General features: G+C 36.3%; 1 protein-coding gene across 15 annotated transcripts in view; it reads left to right on the top strand.

Moving 5' to 3' along the window:
* The window catches only part of KDM6A (lysine demethylase 6A), a 155,555-nt gene that overhangs the window by 86,855 nt on the left and 41,586 nt on the right, over positions 1-27,114 (top strand). For 3 of the 15 annotated variants that reach the window (XM_083837721.1, XM_083837714.1, XM_083837722.1), the window contains exons 7-18: positions 5,891-5,945; positions 8,241-8,275; positions 10,445-10,510; positions 11,710-11,803; positions 16,675-16,801; positions 19,564-19,662; positions 20,034-20,253; positions 20,815-20,949; positions 21,394-21,549; positions 22,200-22,295; positions 24,867-24,971; positions 25,586-25,981. In XM_083837721.1, the coding sequence (XP_083693847.1) occupies positions 5,891-5,945; positions 8,241-8,275; positions 10,445-10,510; positions 11,710-11,803; positions 16,675-16,801; positions 19,564-19,662; positions 20,034-20,253; positions 20,815-20,949; positions 21,394-21,549; positions 22,200-22,295; positions 24,867-24,971; positions 25,586-25,981 (1,584 nt within the window). The remainder of the gene's footprint in view (positions 1-5,890; positions 5,946-8,240; positions 8,276-10,444; positions 10,511-11,709; positions 11,804-16,674; positions 16,802-19,563; positions 19,663-20,033; positions 20,254-20,814; positions 20,950-21,393; positions 21,550-22,199; positions 22,296-24,866; positions 24,972-25,585; positions 25,982-27,114) is intronic. The other 12 variants (XM_083837723.1, XM_083837724.1, XM_083837717.1 and 9 more) reach the window with 7 other exon arrangements.

Below are 27,114 nucleotides of genomic sequence, written 5' to 3'. Positions count from 1 at the left end.
CTGCGAGCTAAGGATGAGGTGATCTGGTTGGCATCGTCAGCAAAAGAGGAACCTTATGTGGCTGGGTATGGGACTGGTGTGTCGGGATGCAGAAAATAAAGCTGTCCCATCCACGCTTTGCGTCAGGAAGCCTGATGCTTCTTGTCTAGCTGGCAAGCTGAACACAGAGGTGGGTAGAGCACACAGGTGTGACTAGGTACGTTCTGTAGGACTAGTGACCACATAAAAGAGAGCTGAGGAAAAAAAGTTGTGATATTATTTAGTTGAATAGTTGGGTTACATTGGAAACTGCAGCTATGGGAAACCAGTCATCCATCTGGTGCTCATTCTGTTCTACTCTGTTGAAGTATCACATTATGCTTTTGGTGTGGAGTTACAATGACAATCCGGAAAGACTTTTATCTGTAAAATTCAGTTCATTTCCTTTGTTTGCTGACAGACTACTTCAGAAAAAAAAATGTGTAGTTTTTTGTATTTATTAGAATGATAACATTGAGGGTATGGTAAATGGAAGGGAGGGCTTCTGTGGTTCTGGTTTTATGAGTTTTGTTTTGTAATGGGTGGTCAGGAGGGACTCTGAACATGAGCAGGTTATTTACAAATGAAGGTATGTTGTGGAGTTTTTTTTATTTTTATATATATATATTTTTAAAGTGTACTGCAGGTGCATCCTGTGCCCGGTGACAAAACCCACAAAATAATGAAAATTAAATTTTTCATGTTCTCAAATATCTGCCTTTTAGTAGAAATGCAGATCCTGTCTATCACTCTTGAGAAATTTTGCCTCTATATTTATGGATAAAACAGCTATTCTAGTATTCTGCTGCAGGCTGATTCTTTGATCTTGCCTGTAAATGATCAATTCAAATAGATTTTTTGTATATATAATTATTTCCTAAAGATTCTTATTTGTTAGCAACTTAGAGACATACTGCATATATTAGGTAAGGAAAAGGCTGCTAAAGAATTAGAATTTATTGGGAAGTACGCATGAGTTACATGAATATGCATGAAATATTAAAAAAATTGAGACAGATGAACAGCTCAAAGAACCTATTTATACTCAGTACCTATTTATACCATCACTTTATTAGTCTTTATGTCTATATATATCTTTTAAAAGATTTTTAGCTATTGGGAGGTATTTCATGTCAACATGTAGCTGTTACAAACATATTGTTATGTCTTTTTCTCAATAATAAATGAAAGTTTATTTATGAAAGTGAAAACTTTTAAAACCTTTAAGTGCTATTTTACAGCCTTATTTTTCACATATGCCTAGATTAACATTTTTTTAGCTCACACATGTTAATTTGAAGCTGTATGTATTCACTTTCAATTATTAAAGAAAAATGAAACAGTCAAAATGCATATAGATAAGAAAAGTTTAAATTTCTGAGGTCTACTTTTATCTCTGTAACTGTAGCAGAAGCTGATCAGGAACATTTACAGGTAAAAAGCAAAACAGATAAAGGACTTTGGCTATCATAAGGTGGATATCCAGGTATTCAAGCAGTGTACCTAAAACATTTTGCCAAAAGCAGGGTGAAATTAGGCAAAAGATTTTATTTTATTTTCTTAAATTAAGTGGATGGAAACAGCAGTTGGGAATTATGTTACTCTCTATGCCTTTGGAGTTTGTGTATGTGTATGATGGAGAAAAATATACCAGAAGTAAAAATACAGAAGTTTTTAACACAGCATGTCATTGTAATCCAGCTGCAGTGGAGTTATTAGCACAACTGACTGTGGTGGTAGATCACAATGTGTGGCCTACGGAGGGCTTTGTTTTGTTCTCTCGTACTTAGTTTTGCTTGGGTTTTTAAGGCATTTTGCAGTTTTTCTATAACAGGTCTGTAGGCGCATTTTAGAAATGTCATGATTACAAAGAGGAGTAAATGCTAAAACTGAATTTACATGCTATACGGCATCTTCCGTCATGTGGGGGGGGGGCGGGGAAGAGAACAAACCACGTGAAGAGAAATAGCTGGCTCCAAAGTTAAGCGCTGAAGCTAATGAGTGTAGGTGCTGGAACACTTGTTGGTCTGTGGGCCTTCTCTTTGTGAGCACAGTCGGTTGTGTTTCCAGGCTTTCGAGCTCTGTGAAAAATGGAGCGAAGATTGGACAAAAGTGACTGTGTGCCTGTTGTATTCAAGCCTTCCCCTTCAAGACGAGCTCCTTCTGAACTCGCAAGACCCAGAGAGCAGAGCAGGGAGCACGCAGAGAGCTGCATGCGCAGCTCGTCCTCTCCTGACCCTCTTCTCCCCAGGCCCCGGCCAGGCCTGGCAAATGGAGGCCTGGCGCTCTGCCATGGCTTATGCAAGGCTTTCTGTGCCCTACTTATCTGAACAAAGGCTGCTCTGAGGAGCACAGGCAGCACACCTAGGTCACATAGGCAGAAAAAGCCATCTCTTGACAGAGTTATACTGAGTCATGATGGAGCTTTCCCTCATGGTAAGTCTGGGAGAATTGTCAGGTTTCAAACGATGGCTCGCCATGCTTGCTAAATAAATGCAAAGCTGAGAGTTACTGAGCGCTTCTTAATGCCCTCCTAGAGAGCAGGAGGGTTTAGAATCACTGTCCTGAAGTCTCAGACTTCGATGTAGACAGAAATATTATTAAAAAAATCTTGTGAAAAGAGGAAAACAGGTCTTCCTGCATTGGTCATTTATTGATGAAAAAACAACAAGGGTAGGGGCACTTGCCTATAAAACTGTGAAGAGCTAGGGTGCTAAGAGAACTGGTGTTTAATTCTAGTAGTGAAAACATATTAAGCTGCTTAAATTCGTGTCAGTTTACTTCTATTTTCCTACTAGACCTAATGCTTTCATCAGTTATGTTTATGTGCAGTCCGCTGTACTTCTGATCCTTGAAAAGGTTACCTTCGCAATTGTTTCCACAATCAGAGGCAAGTCAAGGACTGGAGAGGAGACAGAGCAGGCTGTAGATAATTGTGCAATTACAGATGGCTACAAATCAAGGTATATTGTGACTTCGTCTGCAGCCCTTGAAGAGAGACTGTTACTTTTTAACATTCAGAACACTGCCTTCTAGGTAAATCCTCTTACTCAGGATTTGAATTTCTATAGACTGCTGTCTGCCTTGAGGTATTGTATGTCGTCTCTGAACTGCAGCGGCCTCTCCTGCATAATAACTATTTCACACAGCAGTAGCCAGCTTCAGTACTGCAATATTTGAGAGAGGTGCAGATGTTTGCTAGCTGCTTCTGTTTGTTGCAGAGATGGAAGTTGGAAATTATCACTATTCTTTTAATTTTTGGTGCTGGTAATTGTAATTAGTGGACCTGCTTCTGGCTGATAAGTTTTTATGTGTCGGACTGCATGCTTTTTTGTCTGTTTTTGAATACTTACCGCGGAGCTATGGATTATTTATCTAGCAAGAGGTGCAGGTTTGCTCGTGTCTGTGCATTTCAAAGGTTCTTGGTTTGAAAGGTTCTGGGCTGTCTGTGTGTTGCTTTGCAAGAATTGTTTAGGGCAAGTGGTTTGTTTTTCTGTAGTTACCTGCTTCAGATTATCCATTTCCTTGTTCTTTATGGCTTTGTAAACAGTTCTAGCAGAAATCTGCTACATTAAGAAAATTTTCATAATGTGGATTTTGAAATTGGAAAGACAGTGTGGCATGAGTAGGAATTTAAATTTTTAGAAGGCATTGGTGAGTGTACTGCTTTTTACTGTACAGCACTGATATTTCTGGCATATTTAAATATTAAAATGGTTAGATTTTCTTGTATGGTTGCCTGCTTTCTCTCGGTGAGCCTCACTGCAATAACCTTTCTGCAAAGCTGCTGCAGAACAATTGTCAATCACTTCTCTTTACATCTGCGGATTTTTATAATAGCATTGCTAGGTGAGAACAAATCTGGTCCTTTCTGCTTTATCTTTTCATATTAATTGTTAATGACAGTGTAAGCTTACGCATCTGTGCAAAATGGATTTTGAATCATTTCAATCAGTATACTCAATGTACAGGCCAAAGTATACAGGTCTGTTCCTTTTTGCTTTCCCCTCTTTTTTTTTTTTTTTTTTTTTTTAAGGAATAATGCGATATAATGCAGAACATCTTATTTTTATTTAGTCTTTTTTTTTTTTTAACTTGCCTGCTTAGTAGAATCACTATGGTAACAGACTAAAGGATGTCTCAGAGGCACACAAGCAGCATTGCAATGTGAGGGGAGATTTTAAGTTCTCTGTGACTGCTGAATACTAGAAAAAGGATCAGGCAAAGCAGAGAAATAAGCTGGTATTTGGTATTAATAAGCTATTACTTAATGTTTGTGCTAAAGTTAAAAAGTTATTTTACAAGTAATGTATACGTGAGTTCATTGTTTTCTGTACCCTGTTTTGGGAATGTGTTGCTGAAGTTTTTCATTAAAAATTGTGAATTTGGGTTAATCAACTTGAGTTTGTTTCATTTTCTAAAAGCTGCTGTATATTACAAATGATGTTGATGTAAGTCAGTGAGGAGGTAAGCTGTGCTACTGCATGGCTCTGCTAATGAGGGTGTTCTTTTCTTATACTGTGCTATGGATAATACATTAATTTTCTAATATTTTTTTCTGTTAAAATGTTTATAAATTTGGTGTTCTGTTAAACTCTTGAAAATCTTTGAGATGTGTCTATCTTTGAGATAGACATTATGCACAAGTTATTTATTAGGAGCAGGAGGAAAGCTATCTAGATGCTTGGAGTACAACAATATGGAAAGCAAGTTGCATATACGTCTATTATCAAGGAATTACTTTTTTTTTTTTTTCCCCAGCTACACTAATAAGCTCCTGATGCCTCCTCATATGGCATCCTGAACAGTGGGTGTCAATTTTGTGCTAAGTGGTTAAAATACCCTGAAGTATCAGTAACGTTTTGTGCATTCAAGCCACCTGATATTGTACTTTGTAGATAACTGTATCAACTATAGTATGTTACATGCTGTCTCTTAGGTTCCTGTATTCCTAGGCCTTACTCTCTGGTGAATGGGTGCATTCATCCAAGTTCTCCGCTGCATGTAGGAATTTTCTGTGAAGTTTGTGGAAAAGGGCATGGGCACTTGAGTTTGTATGCCTAGTCTATTCATTTTAACACACTTGATTACTTTTCAAACTGTAAATAGTGATCATTGAGTTGGTACAACACTTGTGAAATTGGTCACATCCAGGCTTTCTTGCAGATAACCTTTTTCTCTTCTTTTGCATTCTCTTCTTTCCAGAAGAGTGAAATGCTTATCTCAGAATGTTAGAACACAAAGGTGTTTCCAAGATTTTTCATAGCTCTTGAGGAAAAATGATCAAAAATAAACAAGCTTTAGTGTTTAACTGAAGTTAACCTGGTGGGGAGAGGGCATAAGAACTTACTAACTGCTATTGAATTCATGTTTTAATGTAGAGGTACTCATTTTAAGTGTGGTTTGACAAAAGAAAATGTTTAAAAAAAGGAAAAGAAAAACAAAACCACTCATTTGCATAAAAATACTCTGTTTTTCTAGATAACCAAATTTGTAGCTTGATGTTGGTCTTCATGAGGCTATGAGCTAGTAGTGTAACTTCATTCTCAGTTGTGCATTCCGAGGAAAACTTGATTTTCCAATTCTGACCATTCACTGATGCAATCATTCTTCCAGATGCTGTCTGTTCTAATTATTTTGTGAAGATGTCTTTTGCAAACTTGCATTGCTAGAAGCATTGCTACATGTTTACAATAAAAATTTTACTTTCCTCTAGTAAACACTGTTGAACAGAAATTGAAAATTGTTTTCTTTAAGCCATGTGGTAAAATATGGTATTTATTTTCAAGTATGAGTTTGATTTATTCTTAGTAATTTGTGAAAGTACTAGAATTACGTTGTTTGAAAATCAAATCATCCTTGTTTTTTTCAGCATTTTCAGTTAGCTTTGATTGACTGCAATCCCTGCACTTTGTCTAACGCTGAAAGTAAGTAACTTTTAAGTATTTCCATTTATTTTGTTGCAGATTAAAAAAAGAAGTCTTATATATGCTCACAACTGCATCAGTTTTTAGTGAAAAAAATCAAAATCAAAAGACTCAGAAAATAGAGAGGAAGACTACAATACTTGCTGTTGTGAATGGAGACAGATACTCCAGTCGAATTGTGATTGTTTTAGTAAATGGAATAAGTAAAAATTGAGACTTTTACCATATTAACTGGTCTGATGCCTTGAGTTCTGGAGGCAACTTACTATTTGACTGTTAGTTCAGTTATCTATTTATAAATGTAGTGTGTGTGCCATGGCTCGTATTTAATAGTTGTCATTTCAAACTTTGTGACATCTTGATAATGTCTTTTTTCAGCAATCACTTTAATGCCATTAAAATTTATAAATCTCATGTTCAACATTAGTTTTATGCTGTTGAACAAAAATCAGAAAATCGTAATTTATTTGGTTTATTAGGTGCCACTATATATCAGTCGGTGCTGGAACATGTTAAATCTTTTAGTGTGGTATGATCTCTCATACTGTTGTATGTTCTGTAGGCTGTTACAGAGCATACTGGAGATATTTATCCCTAATTAGTGGAATTGTATGCAGGAATAAATGTATGTTCTTCCGTGCTTTGGAGTCTGTAAGAATTAAAAGCCAGACAGTTTTTAAGGTACCTTCATGCTGCACTTGGTGTTGAGTTTAAGTTGCCTCCTAAGAGTAAGCTTAGAAGCATTAGATAAAATATTTAAAAGCATTTTTCTATTTCTTAATTCAAAGCTGGATGGAATTCTGAATATTCTGTCAGCAAGGGTAATGAAAGGGGTTTTGTTCACACGGGTGAAACTGCTGGCTGCTTCGGTATCAAGTGCCAGCTGTGCTACAAAGTCCTCTGCAAAGCATGTCGCTTATCAGGAGCAGGCACAGATAATTTTGTAAAATTATTTGTGGAATTCTTACTAGGTCAGTAGGTTTTTATTGTTTTCTACCAGCTATATAATTCCTTACTGTATTTCATGCTCTTTCTTACTGTTTCTCACCGACTTAATCAGTTTTCACTGTATCTCTGAATATTTGTAAGGCTTTCCTCAGCCTTCCCCCACATTCCTCCTGTGCCCCCAGGTTTATGTAGAGGTACGGCCCCACATGAGGGCTGCTTTGTCCCGTGGTGTTGGGCACAGTGCCTGGCAAGCACAGAGGAAGAGAGAGAAGAGGAACGAGAGGTACTTTAGTTAGGTTCTTCAGTACCACTTAGTGGAAAGGCATCAGGTACTGTCACATAAATGCTTGAGATTGCCCTAATCCCGTCCCTTCTATTTCTAAAGTGGGCTGTGTGAGTAACAGCAGTACAGTGACTGTCTTCCTAGCAGAAGTGTTTAAGTACCCAACGTATCTTTTTATTTAGGCTGTCGCTAATGCGACACCTTTAATTTTTTTCCCCTGCATGGTACGGCTTTCTTTTGTAGATTCGCACTGAAAGAGTTTTGCTGGGGGGGGGGGGGGGGGGAAGAAAGAAGATTATTTTTTAGGTAATGAACTCCCTAAAACAAAAGCAGAGGTTTCTCTTTCATCAGTGCAGAATGAAGTTTGATGATACGGTGAACGTAAATGGGGGTGTTATGTGCCCTTTAGCAAAGAACACAAAAAGTTTATTAAAAATTGATTACAATTTTATATGATGCATTTCATTATGATCTGGTTTCTGAAATGCAGTACGGTACCTTCTTTTATGGTGAAGGACAACACAGTGTATAGAGGGATCTTTTTCCCCCCCCCTTGTTGCCCAGAGAGAAAACCTGGAGCCCCAAATTACCTGTAACCTCTGTGTTACACTGTTCTGTAGCTCTGAGAGAAAATTCTGTGCAATTGAAATAAGTTGAGCTTAGCTCAAGCCCAGATATTTTCTTATTTATTTCTAACTTGGTTATGTACAGCAAACATTACCTATATTATGTCATTGTGCATCTCTGCTTAAAGAGATTTTATTGCTAACTTTACTGAAAGGTTAATGGACTCTGCATTTCAGAATACAAATAAAATCCATGGACTGCCTTTCTACACTATGTTTGCAGTCTTGGTGCTTTGCTAGAATACACATTTGTTTTCTGTCAGTTCTGTTTTATTAAATGTGAAATATCAATGTTTACATACTGTTGTATTTTCAAAATGTAGTTAGCCTTGGTTTTGCATTGGTAAATTTAAAACATGTTTCTCTCTCAATTGAAAAAAAATGTAATTGTTAATGTCATTCATTATGACTAATAATTTTGATTTCTCCCTCTTACAGTTCAGTTTCACATCGCCCACTTATATGAAATTCAGGTAAGCTTTAAGCTCTTTTTTATAATGAGTTATGAAGTTTCTAACTACATGATATGATCAGTCTGTGGACTTCAGCTGATTATAGATGCTTTTGTGAAGTTAGGCTCAAGTCTTCAGTAACAGAATAAGCTTTATTTACTTCTGTTAAGTTGAAAATACCATGCATGAGGACTCATGCTAAAGTGAAATAGCTATTTTATTAAACATACATTCACTAGTCTCCTAAGTGGGGTACAAAAAAAAACAAAACGTAACTTCGGCTAACATGGTAATATATGTTTTTTATTTTATTTTTTAAATAGATATATTGCATATAAATGTAAAAAAATACATAGTTTCTCATTTCATATATTTATATTGTTCTTGCATTCACACATGGTAAAGTCAAAGCAGATACCCAGGTGCCTTTTAAATATATTTGACATGAAATTTTCAAATTTAACTAGACATACGTGACAGAAGCATGTGAGATCCGAGGACAATAGCACATAAAGCTGTGTTATTAATTCTGTGTCGAATCCCACCGCAGAGTTTTTTAGATGGATCTTTTGGGAAATTACCAAACACTCACTGAGCTTCCAGGATATAAATAAATTAAAACCAAGCAGCTACTGAAACAGCTATTGTATATTTGTAATTTGACTGACTAGTCATATGATTGTAGGTTGTATACTCTCTTATCATGTTTATAGGTATAATATGACTGAGGAAGAGGTGTGACATGAAAACAAAAACTGTTGTAAATAAAATGGATGACACAAATTCTACATTTTCAGTCTATTGAAAAGTAGCTTGATAAAGTAAGTGCTGTCTTTTGATGGCACGGTGAAAAATGCCTTTAAGTAGGTATTTATTTATAAATGAAAGTTGTAGATTTGAACGAGGTATTTTCTTCTGAACTCTTTCGGTGCAGTAGAATATATGAATTTGGAAACCTAAATGACCCAAATCCCCCATCCCAAACAACCATTAAGAAACTTCCTGGACTGTTGTGGCTCTGTAACGCATTAGAAAGACTTTTTATTTGGCCACCAGCCAGATTTCATTTTGAGCATTGGAGCACATCTGACAAGTTTATATAACAAAGCATCCCCCACACGCTAGTTCTTTTGATCTGGCAGAATAAAACAGAAAGTAGAAAATCTCAGGTCGCCATGCCAGGTGCCTTATAGTAGTGTGACCAATGTTACAAATACTTAAGCTAAGCTTTCTGTCTGGCATTTGTGTGCAACGGGGACTTGTAATGCAAGTCAGAGCCAAAAAGTTTCAGTGCATACTGCTGTTAGACTTGGTTTGCCTCAAAGTTCTCCTTGAGGGGTGTCTTCTTTTCTGGAATTTGAGAAACTTTGTACCATGAGGGGTCTTGACTTGATTCTGAATATTACCTTTGGCACAGCAAAGACGTGTTTTTGGAGTGAGGCTGGATGTTTGGTTTCTTCTAAAGGACATAGTGCTACAATTCTGTGAACCCTGTGATATATTTGAAAATTAGCTCCTCTCTAATGCTCGATCAGAAAGTTGATTCATTGTGAACAAGAGAATAGCGTGGTGCTGATAAGAACTAGCCATGGTTTTTCTTGGTGTTTAATGCTAGTTTCTACAACTTGATCTCTGGCAGTGAGTTCCTCCAGCTATTCAGGGTACTAGCTCCTACAGTTCCTAAAGAAAAATGGTGGTGATGATGCTGATCTCCCAACCCCTATTTCAAAGACCATCTGTGATGCAGCCAAATATCAAGGATGCATACTCTGATCTTTGGAATTAAAATATTTGAATAAAAGCAAATTATGACAGTTTTCAGTAATGTTTGAAGGTATATATATATAAACAGATTTCTAAATGGTAAATAATACAACAAATAACAAAAGTAAAAAATATTCTAGACCTGGAAAACATGCCCTATTCTATTAGAACTTTCTACATCCTTCCAAGTATGCAAAAATCTTTTTTCCAAGTGCAGATCCTAGTTTTACTAGATACTCTGTTTTACATCCAGATTGCTGCCCCTGCTGTCATGCTATACGGTGAACTTCTGTTCATTTGCCTATCCTTCATAGTCATTAACTACAAATTTTGTTCCCAATGCTAAATTTAAAATTTTTTCCTGATTGTTTTTATTTTGCTAGCCATGGATATTTTATTTATTTATATTATTTGTTTTCTTACCAGTTGTCTGCATTTCATGAACACCAATTAAAAACCTTTTCTACCAACTTCCCCTTGTTCCATTTGAAAGTATGTAATTGCTGCTTTAATTTTTTTTCCTGACTAGATTAAGGTTTTAAAATCAACAAGGTTGTCTATTTTCTTATCAGTTGTCCCTTTTAAAACACCAATAGTCAGTACTGTGTTCTCTTTGCATATAAAAAAAAGTAACTAAGTCACAATGATTTTCATTTAGTTGGCCCTGTTTATTTTAATATGCTCTTCATTTGTTTGCCAGAGTGAGATCTGATGTTGAATTATCTGAAAGTATATTTTTATTTAAAAAAATAATATATATATAGTGTAGAATTTTTGGAAACTTAAAAAATGAGTAAATTACCAGTTCTAACAGATTTCGACATTTGTACCTTCTAGACTTCTATGGGAGAGGAGGAACAGAAGAATTAAGCATTTAGAATAAGTTCACTTTAAATAAATTATTGTTAAGGTAACATGAAGATAAGCAGATGAGGACACTTACCAAAAGATAAAAAATAAAAAAATCAAGAATTCTTAACCTTTAATGTGCACAAAGCAGCTTATACTGTTCCAGAAGTTAATAAAGACCATGATTCTAACCCAGGAAATGTGTTTTCTGTTTCAAGACCTATTCATATAGGGAGTTGAGAATTGAATGTTTCCATGCTTTAAGCACGTCCAAACTATATGGCAAATAATAAGAGTGCATGCTGTCATTCTCTAGGCATAATCTGTGGATATGTTTTAATTCTACATATGGTGGGACTCTTACCGTACAACAAATAGATTGGAAAGGCAGTTCAAATATAGCACAGAGAAGGGAGATGCAAAATTATACCAGCCACCAGTTACTGATGATCTTCATTTCTGTTATGAATTTCCTGGGAGTAATTTGTGTAGGTTGTTTTTTCAGATGTAGACTCACAATCAAGCATTCCCCTTAAAAAGCAGTATGTTCGTTTTAGTATAAGAAGCATAATGCATGTGTGAGGAGCTGACCAAATTTAATAATTTACAAATTTCCCTTGAATATTTTAAATATTTAATTTATATTAAATACTATACGGAAGTTATTCTCTTAACATATATATACGTCACTCAGGAAAGCTTTCATATGCACTGTATGCAAGAAAAAAGTTCTAGATTTTTTTTGTCAATGTGTTTGTGTGCTGTCAGTGCTGTGAAATCGTTGCTATTGGTGATCTATTGTAAGCTTTATGATTAATCAATTTACTTTTTTCCTTTTGCAGAGAAAGTATCACTCTGCAAAGGAAGCTTATGAACAACTTTTGCAGATCGAAAACCTTCCTGCACAAGTAAAAGCAACTGTCTTACAGCAGTTAGGTATGTAAAATCAACTTTTATTTTCCTGTGTTTCTTTTTTCTATCTTTGCATTCAGCAATGGTGTTTTAAGGCTCCATTTCCAAAGTGAGTCTTAAACACTGAGTATCATACATGAGTTTTTCACCCAAAATAGAAAGCATAACAGTAGATAATTAAGAAAATAAGAGAGAAGGGAAATATTTTAATTAGACTTACAAAATTAAAAAGCTCTTAGACTTGCTGCAGTATCTGTGCTACAGGTTTTGGGCAATGAGGGGGTGATCTTTCAGAGCCAAGAGTACAGTAGTTAGAATTCTGTATTCTTTGAATTCTGAATTCTGCCTCGGGGAACATCCCTTGAACAGCCAGGTTAAGGGCAGTAAACCAAAATACTCTTTTCTGCTGCAGAATAGAAGAACACTGCGAATGAAAATTTTACCTTTTCTTTCTTCATAATTATTAGTGTTTAATAAAAAACATGGCTCTTCTAACTAAAATTTTATCATCAGATTCCATAACAGAAGCTACCAAAACAGTGAAAAAACACTACCTTTTAAAATTTGTCATCTCCCATATTTATAGAAAGCTGATAAATCATTTGTAGACAAAAACTTGTAATGGGTGGGTAGAATAAATTACATTTGCCCTATATGCCTTCTAAAATAGAATATTCTTTCCAGAATATTTTGTTAAAATTATTCAATCCAGTGCAAATTCTTCATTCACTTTCTCCATGTTCCTCATCTAATTTATTATTCCAAATATTAATTTAGCCTGCTTATGCCCATCTCTTTTTTTTTTAATTTTTTTTCCCTTCACACAGTGGTTTTTTAATTCAAATTAGTACCTGGTACTAAGATATGGCCACAATACTTTTTTTTTTTTTTTTTGTAATTCTGGTTGTGTATGTATTTGGAGTGGGCTAATTTGTTTAGCTTTTGATTTTTCTATGTGAAATAACAAATGAAACTGCTGGAGTCTCGATGCTGATCTTCTTGTCACATGACAGCGTTCCTTACGTTCCAGTATCCCCTTTAATTTTTTAATTTTTGAATTTTTTTTTTTCTTTAACTTGGTACTATCCCACCTAGTATAAATTGTCAGCAGTTTCATCCAGAACAGCTACACATAAAATCAACAGGAGATAGACTGCCCAAAATAGCTGACCAATGCTTTTTCAACTCTGTCTGATACGTTGCTAGACTAGAAGCAAAGGCATGGTTGTATTCACGAAATCATACCGCAGGTCTCTGTGCTGTCAATCAGAGCAGTGCTGTCTAAAAACTGGATTCACTTCCCCTGTTCAATCAGCATAGGGCACCTGGTTGTGATAGTGGGGGTAGCTTCTATGTGGAGGAAGGGACAGAGTGGTTTTAACCAGAACATTCAAGGAACAATACTGTGTCTTTTCCTCTTCGCTGCTAATAGTCCTGTTTATCAGAGTGTGGTGTTTATCACAGATCTAGGTTCTAGCAACTGATAATAAAACACCTCCTAACAAAGCATGGTCTGGGTGGTACAGTGCTGCTTAGAAAAAATAATAGAAAATACCTGCCATCTGCCAGAATGCTACTGGCAAAAAACAATCAGAATGTATTTGTATTTCTAGATCGAACTTTTTTTAACTCTAACAGAAAAATTATTTTGGCATGAAAATACCTTTTGTTTATTTTCCTTAGCTAGTTAATGTTTATTGAGCAAGGAGTGAAATCTAGGGAAGTTCAGATGTTGTTTGGGAGAATTATTAAAAACTTTGCTCCCATTGCTGTTCTCCAAAACAGGTCATTGTGGAAGAGAAGCTTGTGATTCTCAGAGAAATATGTATGTGTTTGAGCTGATGTGTGCTAATTAGTTCCGATAGATGTAACAGGAAGATCTGTGCAGTTGGATAAGAACAGTTTGTTTCTTCTTTTTTACCACAATTCATTTGCTTTCCAGACAATAATTCGTTTCACCACTTTGCCTAAAATTACATTAAATAAGGACAGCCGTACCAGATGAGACTGAAGATCAAATCTGTCCCAGTATTCTTTCTCCAATTGTAATTAACAGTTGCATGAGGAGGAGTGTAGGAACAATGTAAGCATCTGCTTTTTCCCAAAGCATTCTCCCAAGGACTTTTATCTGGGGGCACTCCTAGGAGGTGTCTGTATAATTGGATGAGCCATTGTGAGATACTAAAATAGGGAAGAGGCTCATCTCTTCAGAGTCTGAGATTATGTTTTTCAGGGAAAAAGCAATTGCCGTAAGTTCAGCATGAGAGTGATTGATAGGCATAAAACCAACTGAAGCATGAGCCAGGCTGGAACATGTTCTTGCAGAGGAAACATGGTTATTTGTTACAAATTACATTGTAAAGTCCTGAAAATGAGCCTGAAACCTGGACAAAATCAGCATTTTTGATTATAATGCTGAAAAGATCCCAGAAGTAGAAGAGCATTCAGTATTCTAGTTGACAATTTGAGTTAGGTCTTGCAAAGGAGAAACTAGACAGTTTATCAAGGTTTTTAGATTGCCATCTTTCTATACGTTCTTCCATTTTATGCATGAGGAAAAGAGAGATCCAGTTTCCTTTACCTATGCTGTTCTAGTAGAAAACTTTGTTCTCCCTCTCCTGCCTTCTGCTTTTTTCACCTCCCCTCAGGTAGACAGATAAAATCAGGAAGCAACACTTGGTTCAGCAGTGAAACTAGATAGGCTTTGGTAGTTCTCATTTCTGTCTCCTAGAAGTAGATTCTTGTTTCTTATCAGTGAACCTCAGTAAAGATCTGAAGATACAGCATGTTATCTCTCAGTCCGGCCAAGTTCAGGTTAAGTATAAAATAGACATCACCAGACAACACTTTGGAAGATTTGGGAAAATGTTTAATGTCTGTTTTAACCATGTTTAGACTTTCTGAACTATTTATTACCTTTATCTCACTGGGGCTTGGCCTACCACTTCACCCGATACATTTTATCTTTACTATACAATTGCGCAGGTGCATTCAGATAACCACCCTCACATAAACCTTTTTCGTAGAGCATGAATATTTGCTATATGCTTAAGAACTTCACTGACCTGGGATTTGCATAAAAATTGTGTTTTGTTTATGAAGTCCATGAAAGAATGTTGTGTATGTTATGTATCTCTGCAAAAATGCTGCTTTTTTTTTTTTTTTTTTTCCCTGATGGGCAGTGTTTTGACTTGATCCATCTTCAGACAAGATAAAGTACTCTTTTGTCAGCACTGTAACCGCTTGACTTCTAACCTGGTATTTCCCGCAGTCCATGAAATATTCAAACTTAACCTTCTAACCACAGTTTCCATGCGGAGACTTGGAAACTTCTTAAAACACCTCGAGCAAATGTTGTTCAGTAGATAGAATTTTCGCCTAGATTGCCTGTTTTTTAAAGCCTGGAAGTTTGCCTTCTGTTTGCAGAAGTGTCACTGTGACTGTTGATAAACTATAAGCGCATGGAATTGAAAAAAAATATCCAAGGTTTGCATAAACTGATACAGCATTTCACAAGGGGTCATTTTTGAGCAGGGTACTATAAAAACAAAGGGACGGTCCGTTGTCATATCTTAGAGTTTACAGATGTTTGGCAAAAAGCAATGGGTTATCAAGACAAATGGGGGGGGATTAAGCAAACAGCAAGACATTATTGACCAGTGTGGTAGGCAGAGACTTCAGCAAGTCAGCGGCCTGTTACAAAGGACTTCCTTGTACTCATGATACTAACAGCAGTAGGATAACTTTGTGACTGCTTAAAGGGGATTCTTCTCCCACGTGCCTGGTGACAGGACGAGGGGAATGGGCTAAAGTTGCGCCAGGGGAGGTTTAGGTTGGATATTAGGAAGAACTTTACCGAAAGGGTTGTTAGGCATTGGAATGGGCTGCCCAGGGAGGTGGTTGAGTCGCCATCCCTGGAGGTCTTTAAAAGACGTTTAGATGTAGCCCTTCGTGATATGTTTTAGTGGAGGACTTGTTAGTGTTAGGTCAGAGGTTGGACTAGGTGATCTTGGAGGTCTCTTCCAACCTAGATGATTCTGTGATAGAGGCAGATAGGAAGAAGCTTAAGTAGATGATAAAGAAGCTTTATTTGAAATGGTAACCAAGTCTTACATCATTGCTAGAGCAGAGATGTACTTTAATAGCATGTAAAAGATGTTTTGGGGGCATGGATTGCGGAAGGCTATTAAAGTGGAGATAAATAATTAATCTGGTGTAACTAAAAAAGGGAAGGATATGGAAGGGTATCGTGTGGTCAGGTGAGAAAATAAAATGATCTTTTTGGTAGAATTTGGTATGTAGATGAGAGGTGATTCTGTTCGCCAAGGTAAAAGGAAAGGATGTTGTAGTGATGAAGATCAAATGACAATGTATGAAAAATTTAAGTGGAGATACGGCATTTCTTACCAGTGTTCTGTTGGGGAATGGTACAAATATATAGGATGAATATCAGCATTTAGAAGGAAAGGGTAAACTGATTATAATATACAGATAATAGTTATACCACCATTTTCCCTGTAACATTTTTCACAATGACAGTAAAGGTGCCTCTGTTCAGAGAAGAAAAGAGTTAACATTTTCAAGTTAACTTTTTATAGAAGAAGATTGAGTGGTTAATAGTTATGCTTCTAACCTTGTAGAAAATGCTTTAAACAAAAATGTTTTAAAACCACCTGAAAGTAATTTTCACTCTAGGTCCTTTCATCGTGTAATTTTAGTATAGAACATAAAAAGTAAATTTTAAAAGTTTCATTCATAATAGTGTATGTAAGCAATAGCATTGTTTCATATTCCTATTTTTAAAGATGAACTAAAGCTGTCAATATCCTGCTGTGCCAAAGCATTAAATAGTCTTGGAGAATTTCACTTCTGCCATTTATGGATTCTTTCTGTAGGCTGGATGCATCACACCGTGGATCAGCTTGGAGACAAGGCAACCAAGGAAAGTTATGCTATACAATATCTCCAGAAATCTCTAGAAGCGGATCCAAATTCTGGTCAATCCTGGTATTTCCTTGGAAGGTGAGAGATGACTTTATAGACACTCTAACTGTATTTGTAGCTTCTTTGAGGATACTGATCATTAGGAGTTATCTTTTATGTTGTCCTTAGCAGCTTTGGAGGAAAAATGAAGGGAAAAGTTGTATGTATCTACTGAAGTCTAATTTTCTGGAAAGTGTGTAGAAAGACAAGGTGCAGACATACTTGGGATGAATATAGATTAGAAGTTGAAATTAATTATATTACCTAAGTGGTCCTGCTTTTCTTGTAGTTGTTATTCAGTTTACACATTTACACTAATGTCAGCCTCCCCTGCTTCTTTTTACTTTTCTGATTATTCCCTGATTATTTTTTGTCAAAACCTCACTTCTAGTCTCAATCAATTTCAGCAGTAAAATACAAATACTTTTTTCAGGTATACATTCAACTGCAAACAAAATAGATTACAACTGAATGTTAGGCCAGGATAGCTCAGGTGGACCAATTTTAATTTCTACTTATGTGTTGTGTTCATCTCTACTTAAGCACAGCATTTTTCACTTGAAAATTAACTCGCTCCAAGATGTAAATTCTATCAATTTGATGACTCTTCTTGGTCTCCTTTTAAAGAAAACGGGTGCTTTATAAACATGCCAGCAGTAACTCTTGGAATATCTGGGTTTGGGAGAATAACAATCCAACTTCCTTTCTATAAGCTTGAAAGCATTGAGGACAGTATAAGTCCACATGTGAATGGGTCGGTTCTGTTGAGAAATACATTAAATAGAAATTATGCAGAAAGAAAATTAATATACTAACCTCAGTATTTTCCAGCTCACTTTCTTGGAGGTTCTTGTGAAACACAACTAGAACAAACTGTTTTTGTCATCCTAGTTACATTCCTGCAGCTGGTCCTTTAGGACAGGGCTTTTAAACCAGCAGTCTGCAGGCTAAGGGAGGAGCACAGGAGCACAGTGAGTGTGAAGGGCAGAGGGTTGGAGTAGGAGTGGGGAGAAAAGGGAAAACTAGCCAGGGATTGTCTGGCTCATCTTCTCATCTGCTGGCATAAAAACCTGCTTTTTCTTTTTTCCTCTGAAGTCCCATTCCACGTGGCTAGAGCTAGTTGATTTCTTACACAGAAGCAGGGCACAGCCAGGGCTCTGTGGAGTATTGTGGGCAGCTGCTGTGCTCTTGCTGTGCCTAGGCTTTAATGTGGTTGGGGTGAAACCTAGGACCATACAAATGAGGGTGAGGAATGGAGGAAAAGGGGGAAGAGAAAACCTAGTGGAAGTGTCCCTTGCACTCTACAGGGAGGACTACACTGAAATGTTTCTGTGCCTCATTCTTCCAATCCATATGCTGGCAGGAGAAAAGGGGAGTAATAAGGTTACAGGGCTGGTCTGTCTGCATTTGCTCTTCCTCTTTTTCTCTCTCCCTGTGTATTCTCTTGTGCTATTTCTTCCTCTTCTGGCCTTCCGCCAAACTGGGTAGCACGTTGATTTAAGGCTAGTTTCCTAGATACCTTGCAAAAAATATACCACCACCACATCTCCATCTCCACCCCTCTCTAATCCACCCCCCCCCCCCCCAAAAAAAAAAAAAAAAAACAAAAAACAACAACAAAAACACAACACCACGCCACCCTTTTTAAAGGTTTGTTGCGTGCTTAATGTTAGTGTTATCCTACTTGGAGTCTTTGTGTATCTGTTAATCAGACAGATTTCAACATGCCTATTGGAACTTGGGTTAGACTGTGATTAAAATGATCGTCTGAAACATTGTGTTGAGATTTAATGGGTCTTTTTAGACAAAGTACCACTAGGTATTAGAGTATTTTCTAGTGAGCCTTAAGAATATACAGAAGTGTAGCGTGTTTGATAGATCTTCACCTGTACTGGTTTGCTTCGATATTATTTTTTACTAGAATAAATTTTCTCTTGTTATTTATCTGCTTTGAAAGCTGTGAGTTCTTTTTCCAAGAAGGAAACTTACTACAAACAACATAAGGAACAGAGCTATTGTAAACAAACCTAGTAAACGCATATGCATTTTTAATATTTTATTTATTTGAAGGTTTTCATTTTAAAAAGGTAGGTATATTCCCTGTGGTATAATGGTAGTTCTCTTTCAAGACCTGATATTTCTGCTTATAATGCCAGAATACCTGTGAAGTTGTAGTATATGCCTAATATTCAAGTAAAAAAACACAAAAAAAATCCAGACAAGCAAGGGTTTTTTTAGAGAATGTCTTGGTCTCTGTATGTAGTAAAACTGGTATGTTGTTCATTACTTGAAATCTTACTGAAATATGAGAAATGCATAAAAGAAATGTACAAGGCAGTCAAGGGCCATCTTGATTGAATTAGTTATTATCTCTTAATGATCATGAAACACTCCTTGTAGAAGATGATATTTTATTACAATAAGTTTCATGAAATAAGTAGCGTAATTGTTTCTTTAAAATGCTGTCTGTACATAAATATTTTTCCTATTGACCACTGAGATACTGTAAGCAAAACAAATGTAGCTCTTCAAACTGTAATGTGACTTCTGCTTTCCTTATGAATGCAGTAAGCTAGGTTTTAAACAGCTCTGGTGTACTTCTCAAATAAACAGTTTGTAATATATGTTGACAAAGAAATTTGAGTCTGCTTGTGCCCAGCGTTCAGAAACAGCAAATGTTTGGATTCATCTAGATGAGTATGTATTTGCATGATTTAACATTTATCAGACCAGTCTTGGTAAGCCATCCTCACTGATTAACTTCTTTAAATATTACCAAAGTTCTTTTTTTCTTCTCCCAGGTGCTATTCAAGTATTGGGAAAGTTCAGGATGCCTTTATATCTTATAGGCAATCTATTGATAAATCAGAAGCAAGTGCAGATACATGGTGTTCTATAGGGTAAGAATGAAACAGGGTAATACAGTGAAATTCAATGCTAATGCATATATATAAATGAAGAAAACCAGCTTTTTAACTCCTTTTTGCTCTCAAGTGGACCATAAAGCTTTTTTATTTCTACCATTGTCATCAGATATGTCTGATTTGATGTTTAAATATTATGTTTATATTTGCTTTCTCAATTTTTAAAAATAATGAATATGCTTTGTGTATGAGCTTTGCATGTTAAGATTTTGTAAAAATGTTGTTTATGCTTATTGCTGTGCTTTATATAACAGCAAAGTTTATTAAGGGCTGTGGGGTGGATATGTATATTTCATTGTATTTTGACTTTGTTATTAATTCTCAACTTCACTAATCTTTCTATTCAGTGTGCTGTATCAACAGCAAAATCAGCCTATGGATGCTTTACAGGCCTATATCTGTGCTGTACAATTGGACCATGGCCATGCTGCAGCCTGGATGGACCTAGGCACACTCTATGAGTCCTGCAACCAGCCTCAGGATGCCATTAAATGCTACTTAAATGCAACTAGGAGCAAAAATTGTAGTAATACCTCTGCACTTGCAGCACGGATAAAGTATTTACAGGTAAAGCTAAAGTTTTAAGAAGCGGGAAATACTCTTCCAAATACATGTCAGAGGGGAGGGGCGGAGTAGCACACAAATCTAACTTGCAGTTGTTTGTGGTGTGTATAACCTGTTTTCATATGTATTGTAAGCATATCATAGCCTGTAATATTTTATTTCTTCATTTTTAAGTGAAATTTAATTCCTTATAAACTCTATTTCACACATTTAATTAATGCATACTGTTTTACATCACTTCACTTTTTCTTTGTATTGTCTACATTTTTAAGTTCTCATAACGTAGAGAGAGAACACACACACACTATCTTTCACTCTTGTTTGCAATTTCAGAAAAAAAGAATTATGAGACCTCTGAATCCAGAGCTCATCTTTGTTCTGATTCTCACAAAGGTTTATATTCTGGTTACCCTCTTTATACTTAGCACCTTTCTAAAACCCCAAATTTTAAATCTATCCTCTCTTTTAAGACATAATTAGCTACAGCATATAGGAAGATTTCATGGACTTGCTCTTACTAAAGTAGGCTTGTGTTAAATTTGCTTTTTACATAATTTTTCCTAGGCTCAGTTGTGTAACCTTCCACAAGGTAGTCTACAGAATAAAACTAAATTACTTCCTAGTATTGAGGAGGCATGGAGCCTACCAATCCCCGCAGAGCTTACCTCCAGGCAGGGTGCCATGAACACAGCACAGCAGGTGAGAAGTTGGGTTATGTTCTGCAGGTGCCCAGCTTTAAGGGTTCTTTACAATCTGTAGTGGTCAAGCTTATTTTATGGAGTGCAGGACTGGCTTTTATTAATGAAAAGCCTTTGATTTATTTGCAAAGGTATACTAGATCGAGAAGTAGCTCCCTCTAATACGGGAGAAAGATGGGGGTACCAATTTAGAACCTTTGTGGATTTTCATGATTTTAAAAGATTTCATCTTAAATAGAAATGCTGCAGTGGTTTAATAATCCCTTGAAAGGTACACATTCCTCCATTGATGACCATATGGAAACTGATTTTTCAGTTTTTGAGATCGGCTTCAGAATATCTGCTCAGCCCTTTTAAAATATGTGGGCTGTTAAAATATGTAGTTTAAAGGAAACAACTACGAATATATAGAACCATATTTTTGTCTTCCTTCTGTGATTCTTAGGCTTGTAAACCTCATCATCCAAATACTGAACCTGTACTAGGCCTCACTCAAACACCAATTTCACAGCAATCCTTGCCACTACACATGATTCCTTCTAGCCAAGTAGATGACCTGACCAGTCCTGCCAAGAGGAAAAGAACATCTAGTCCAACAAAGGTATATATTCTGATGAACTAAAGAGCCCCCTACCAAAATTCTATGGAAATATGCACTAAAGTGATGCAGCATGCACAGAATTTGTGCTGTAAATTTCAATCCTTTGGCATCAAGGTGGGGAATGTTTTTTTAAAAATTTTAAAGAACATTTTTCAGTGATATGTTTAACAAGGAGGTTACAGTTCAGATAGGAAGTGTGAAAGGGCAATGCAGATTGCTGGCACTATACTACAATCATAGTTGTATAAGTGAAAAAATAAAGTCGTAGTCTGATGATAGAGAGGGAGACAACCATGTCATCCTGTCTATTGCCTTTGCTTATATTTAGAATTCAAGTGTTTCATCATCATGTAATAGTGTTATAGTAGATAAAAGTATTCAGTTTTAACGCTAGTGTACCTTTAAGTTAATTGCATAATTTGATTTGATTGTTTCTCATGGTATTAGGAATCATTTACTTTTTCCTTTTAACTGCTGTGGTACTGTATGGGAATGGTAGAGTGAGGTTTGGTGTTCTTTAGTATATTCTCTGTGTATATTGCTATTCTTGAAACAATGACTAGTTTTTTCATAAGATAAAATCTAGATATGAAAAAAATGATGTTAACCATTTTGAAAGTCAAGCATTTTAACATAATGTTTTCTCTCAGAATACTTCAGATGTTTGGAGCAGTGGCCATACAGTGTCACATCCTCCTGTACAACAACAAATTCATTCTTGGTGCTTGACACCACAGAAATTACAGGTAAATATGTTAAAGGGTCAGAAGCTTTGATTTTTTTGTTTTTCTTTCTTTCTTTTGAGAAAATAAATACTTTGAGTTTCACATTTCTGATATTCAATGAGAACGAATACACATCGTGTTAGTATTTATGGATTCCCTATGGAATCTGACAGATTAGCTATATAATGAAATCATCTTCAGTAGAAACTGAAGGTTTACATTGTTTGAATTCTATAATGTAAGTAGGAACATACAGTAATGCTTTTTTCTTAGGATGTTTTAAAGATAGATATGCAAATTGTGACACTTGTGAGCCAAGTGAATTTTGCTTCTTGGTGTAGTGTGGGAGATACTGAAGGAGGTGTAAAAGCATCGTAGCATCCTCTTTTTCCTGTCAGGTAGCTTCACGTATCAAACTGCATAAACAAACTTGCACATTCTATAAAATGTGATTATTCAAATCAAATTTAACGTATTTCTATGAAATTTTTGTTTCGGAAATGTTGCTTAAGGTCTTTTTTGTCACGATGCTTTGTTGTTTCTTCAGTTCATTAGGGCTTGCAGTGAGCTTCAGCAGGAATTTCTGATTTTGAAAATCAGGCATAGCTGGAAACTCTCACCCATGTATCACAGATACTGCTTTGGATACAGGGAAAAATAAAAAGGAATACAGTGCAGAGACAGAAGGCATTCTGATTGACTGAGCAGTATTCCCCTTAACACCCAATATAGATCTTCAGCTGTTTCTTTATCTGAACAATGCCAGCTGTACAATGCTGCATAATTTTTCCTTCCCTTCCCTCCATCTTTCACCCCTCACTGCTTTAGTCTTCCCTTATCTTCTGCGTTTCTCTCTCTTCATACATTCTCATTATTTCTGTCTGCTTATTTGATGTTCTACTACTTTTTCAACTTTTCAGGCATTGTTAGTTCTGCCTTTTCCAGATCCAACTTCATCATCATTAAGCGGCATAAGTAGGCTTCCCTAAGTATGGGATAATGGATTTGCTAGCAATAGTTTGACAAGGTTCCAGCACACACAAATAGGAAAGCCAGGAGGATATGATGCAAGGTGAAAGTGAATAAAAAGTTTATTATGTGTTCTAAATCAGCCTTTTGAAAGTGGCACCTCAGAGGCTGGGTACAGCACGTAGCATGTCCCAAATGGCCCAGCTAACAAAAGCAGGTGGGGAAAGGGCTGTGTGGCTGCAGAGGAGCCTCCGGGGCTGCAACATGCCAGTGGAGGAGGGATGGGTGTTGGTTTCACAGAGCTGATGGGCAGTAAGAGCACCGCTGTCCGCAAAGCCTCTGTACCCATAGCACTGGAGGGGAGCGCAGACTTGCCTTTACTGGCACTGGGACTAGGCCAGTCTTTCTGATGCCTGCTGCCCTGTTTAGATGTCTTCTAAAACAGCAAAATAACAACTGCAGAACACAGTTTTTGGCTTCTGTTTATATGCGCAGTACATATACTCCCATGGAGACCCTGTTTTCATCTCACAATCGCTTATATAATTGGATTGGTCTTATTCATTGCAGTGCCTCACAGAGGGACTGTTAATCCAGGGAGTTCAGCATAAACTTGTCTTTAACCACTTTTTCATACAACCCTGGATTTTTTAGAAACACATTTTGCAAATATGTTTCATCAAAGTAGAATGAACCATATTTCATTTAATACATTACTTCCATGTATGTATTACTAATACAACATAATCAAAGCAAAGGAAATTAGGATGTAGAAAAATTATATATGCAGACCTGAAACCAGCTAAAGCAAACCTGATTTGGTCATTTTGATTTTTTTCCTTTTTTCCCCCTTTTATTCTTTTTTTTTTGAAGGGACTTAAAATGATATAAAATAATTCAGTACTTAAAAACAAGAGAAATATCTGTATGTCACATTTTGCATAGTGCAACTTTTGACCTCCGTTCCACACACATATCTCTTTCCTTCTCAGATAGCTCTTTTGTGTTCCACAGCTTCAGCATTTGTCGTACTTCTTTAAAGTATTCTTATTGGTAGAATAAATGTGTGTGTTTCAAAGGAACACAAAAATGAGTGCTTTTAGTAATAAATACTTAAATTTCAGTTGTAAATGAGTTCAGTATTGTATCTTAAGATACCGCTTTCTGTAATTGTTATATAGTTTTCTGAGTTCTTCATATATTCTGGAGAAGTTTTAATGTGTGACTATAGGTTGAATTGGCTTTGTACTGAATGACACTAATAAAAGAACAGGACGATACAAAGATAGTTAAAAACATAATGATAATAAGAATTCCATATAATCATGCTTTAAAGTAGTTTTCTTTTACGATACCAGTTCACTTAATTTTATGAAGTGATAATATTATATACTCAAATCATTTTGAAAGTCTCTGTAGTTCTAGTGACTGCTAATAAGGTTTCGTTACAGAATAGTATAAGGAAATACGTCTTAGTCTGCATTAGAAATCTTGATCATGTTTTCAGCTTTGCAAATCTTGCCTTCATTGAAAATGCTTAGTAATGTATGCAAGAAAGTTATTAAAACTTGCACACAACTGTAGTGATTCTGAACTGTACTGTTGGTTTGGGTTTTTTTCCAGCACTTGGAACAGCTGCGTGCAAACAGAAATAATTTAAATCCAGCACAGAAACTTATGCTGGAACAGCTGGAGAGTCAGTTTGTCTTGATGCAGCAACACCAGCAGGTGAGAACAAAAATATTTTTCTGTTCTAGAAAACTTTTATTGATGATGGTGTCTGTTGTGTTTCTTGGATTCTTAAGAATTTTTATTGTACAGAGTTCTCATGCCCTTTACTACATTACATTGTCATCTTTTTTTTTTTTTTTGTATAAAGTTTAATTGTGGCTTACTGGGTGAAACTTAATGGTTTTAGTTGTGTTTTATTATAGGGCTACCAGAGAATGTAAAACTTTTCAAGCCACACTTTCAAACTAAAGTGAGTGGATGCATCTAAAAGCAGTCTGAGTTGAAAAATACTTATTTGTAGTAAGCCATATTACAGCATATCTCTCCTGCTCTCATTGTTCACTTCTTTCTCTCTTAGTGTCCAACTTTAGCAGTAAAATGCTAACACTCAAACTGAAGAGCCTAGAAGAAAAGTGTGCCGATAGCTTTACCTTAAAATTCATTCAGCGCATTTGTGAGCATGAGTCATCTTACTTCTCAAAAGCAACTGGGAAGATGTCAAAATCAATATAAAGCTGAAGCCATATGCGATAAAATACACAAGCCTTGTATGATCCTTACTTCTTAAATTCTGTAACTAATGTTCTTGTGCTTTGTTCATCTTCCGTTAGATGAGACAAACAGGAGTTGCACAGGTACGATCTACTGGAATTCCTAACGGGCCAACAGCTGATTCATCACTGCCTACAAACTCTGTCTCTGGTCAGCAGCCGCAGGTTGCTCTAACCAGAGTGCCTAATGTCGCTCAGCGTGGAATCCGTCCGGCCTGCCCCGGGCAGCCTATGGCTAATGGACCCTTTCCAGCAGGCCCCATTCCCTGCAGCACAGCAAGAACGCTGGGTAGTACAGACACTATTTTGATAGGCAATAATCACATAACAGAAAGTGGAAGTAATGGAAACGTGCCTTACCTGCAGCGAAACGCACTCTCTCTACCTCATAACCGCACAAACCTGACCAGCAGCGCAGAGGAGCCGTGGAAAAACCAACTATCTAACTCCACTCAGGTATGCAATTCCAGTTTACTAGTACAGCATGCTAGGAAGGCGTAATAAGCAAGTCGCCAATTGAAGTCTCTCATTTGCCAACACACGTTTTCTGTTTCCTAAAGTTGATGACATGCAAGTCAAACATACAGTGGGTTAAACCTACCTGTTGCATTTTGTTGTTTAAAATATATGCATTAAATCAACTATCTCAGGATAAAGAAAATGATCATAAATCAAGGAGTGCAGTTGCATACTGCTCAACTTCCTACCGTTCCAGAAAAAATTCTTTACCAAGCATTTGTACGTCTTACTGTTGCTTCTTTAGTGTAAAACGTTATGACTGTGTTTGTAGTAGGAATGTGCGTATTTCATGGAAAGCTGAATGTTGTAGTCATTTTTGTCATTACGCTGTCATTATGATATAATCATTACCCATATTTTGCTTCCGTATGATCTTTCAAAATTAACATGTAGCAGTCAATCCCACACAGTTACTTGCAGAAAAAAAATACTGTAAAAATCCATGGTGATTAAAGTGTGTAAGGGAACTTTGTGTATGTGTGTGCTGGAACTTTAAGATGGACCTTATCTTTTAATTTCAGCCCAAATGTCTATCTTCTAAGACTGTATTCTAAGACTTACCTTGTGAGCCTAACAAGGTCTTGTGGAGGAAGATACCGTAATGATATAATTCAGTTTTACCAGATTGGTTATAGAGCTTGATAGAATATTGTTTTCTTCCTCAAAACTTCATAAATTTCTTGCTTAGTTATTACTGCATGTTATTTTAGTCTAATGTTGAAGAATTAGAGAACAGACATGTACATACATGCCTAGTTAACTCCATATACATTGCAACAAAAACTGAGATAATACAGGAACGTCTCATGTACAATGTTATTCAGAAGTAGAAGAGCACTATAACAGGATCTTTAAAAACTTTATGTCAATAATATTATTTACATGACTTATAAGCTTGGTTACCTGTTGCTTGCATTAGAATTCATTGTTCTCTTTCCTCTGTGTTGTCTAAAAGTTCTGCACTTACTAGAGATGTATCTGCTTAATATTAGGTATCTGTGGTGCTAGTGTGCATAAAGTAGGCAAGTGATAAACTGCAGTAGGAGATTGCCTCTGTACAGATGGTGCTT

The sequence above is a fragment of the Anser anser genome (assembly GCF_964211835.1).
Source record: "Anser anser genome assembly, chromosome: 1".
Classification (NCBI taxonomy): domain Eukaryota; kingdom Metazoa; phylum Chordata; class Aves; order Anseriformes; family Anatidae; genus Anser; species Anser anser.
This window is presented reverse-complemented; position numbering and strand designations above follow the sequence as displayed.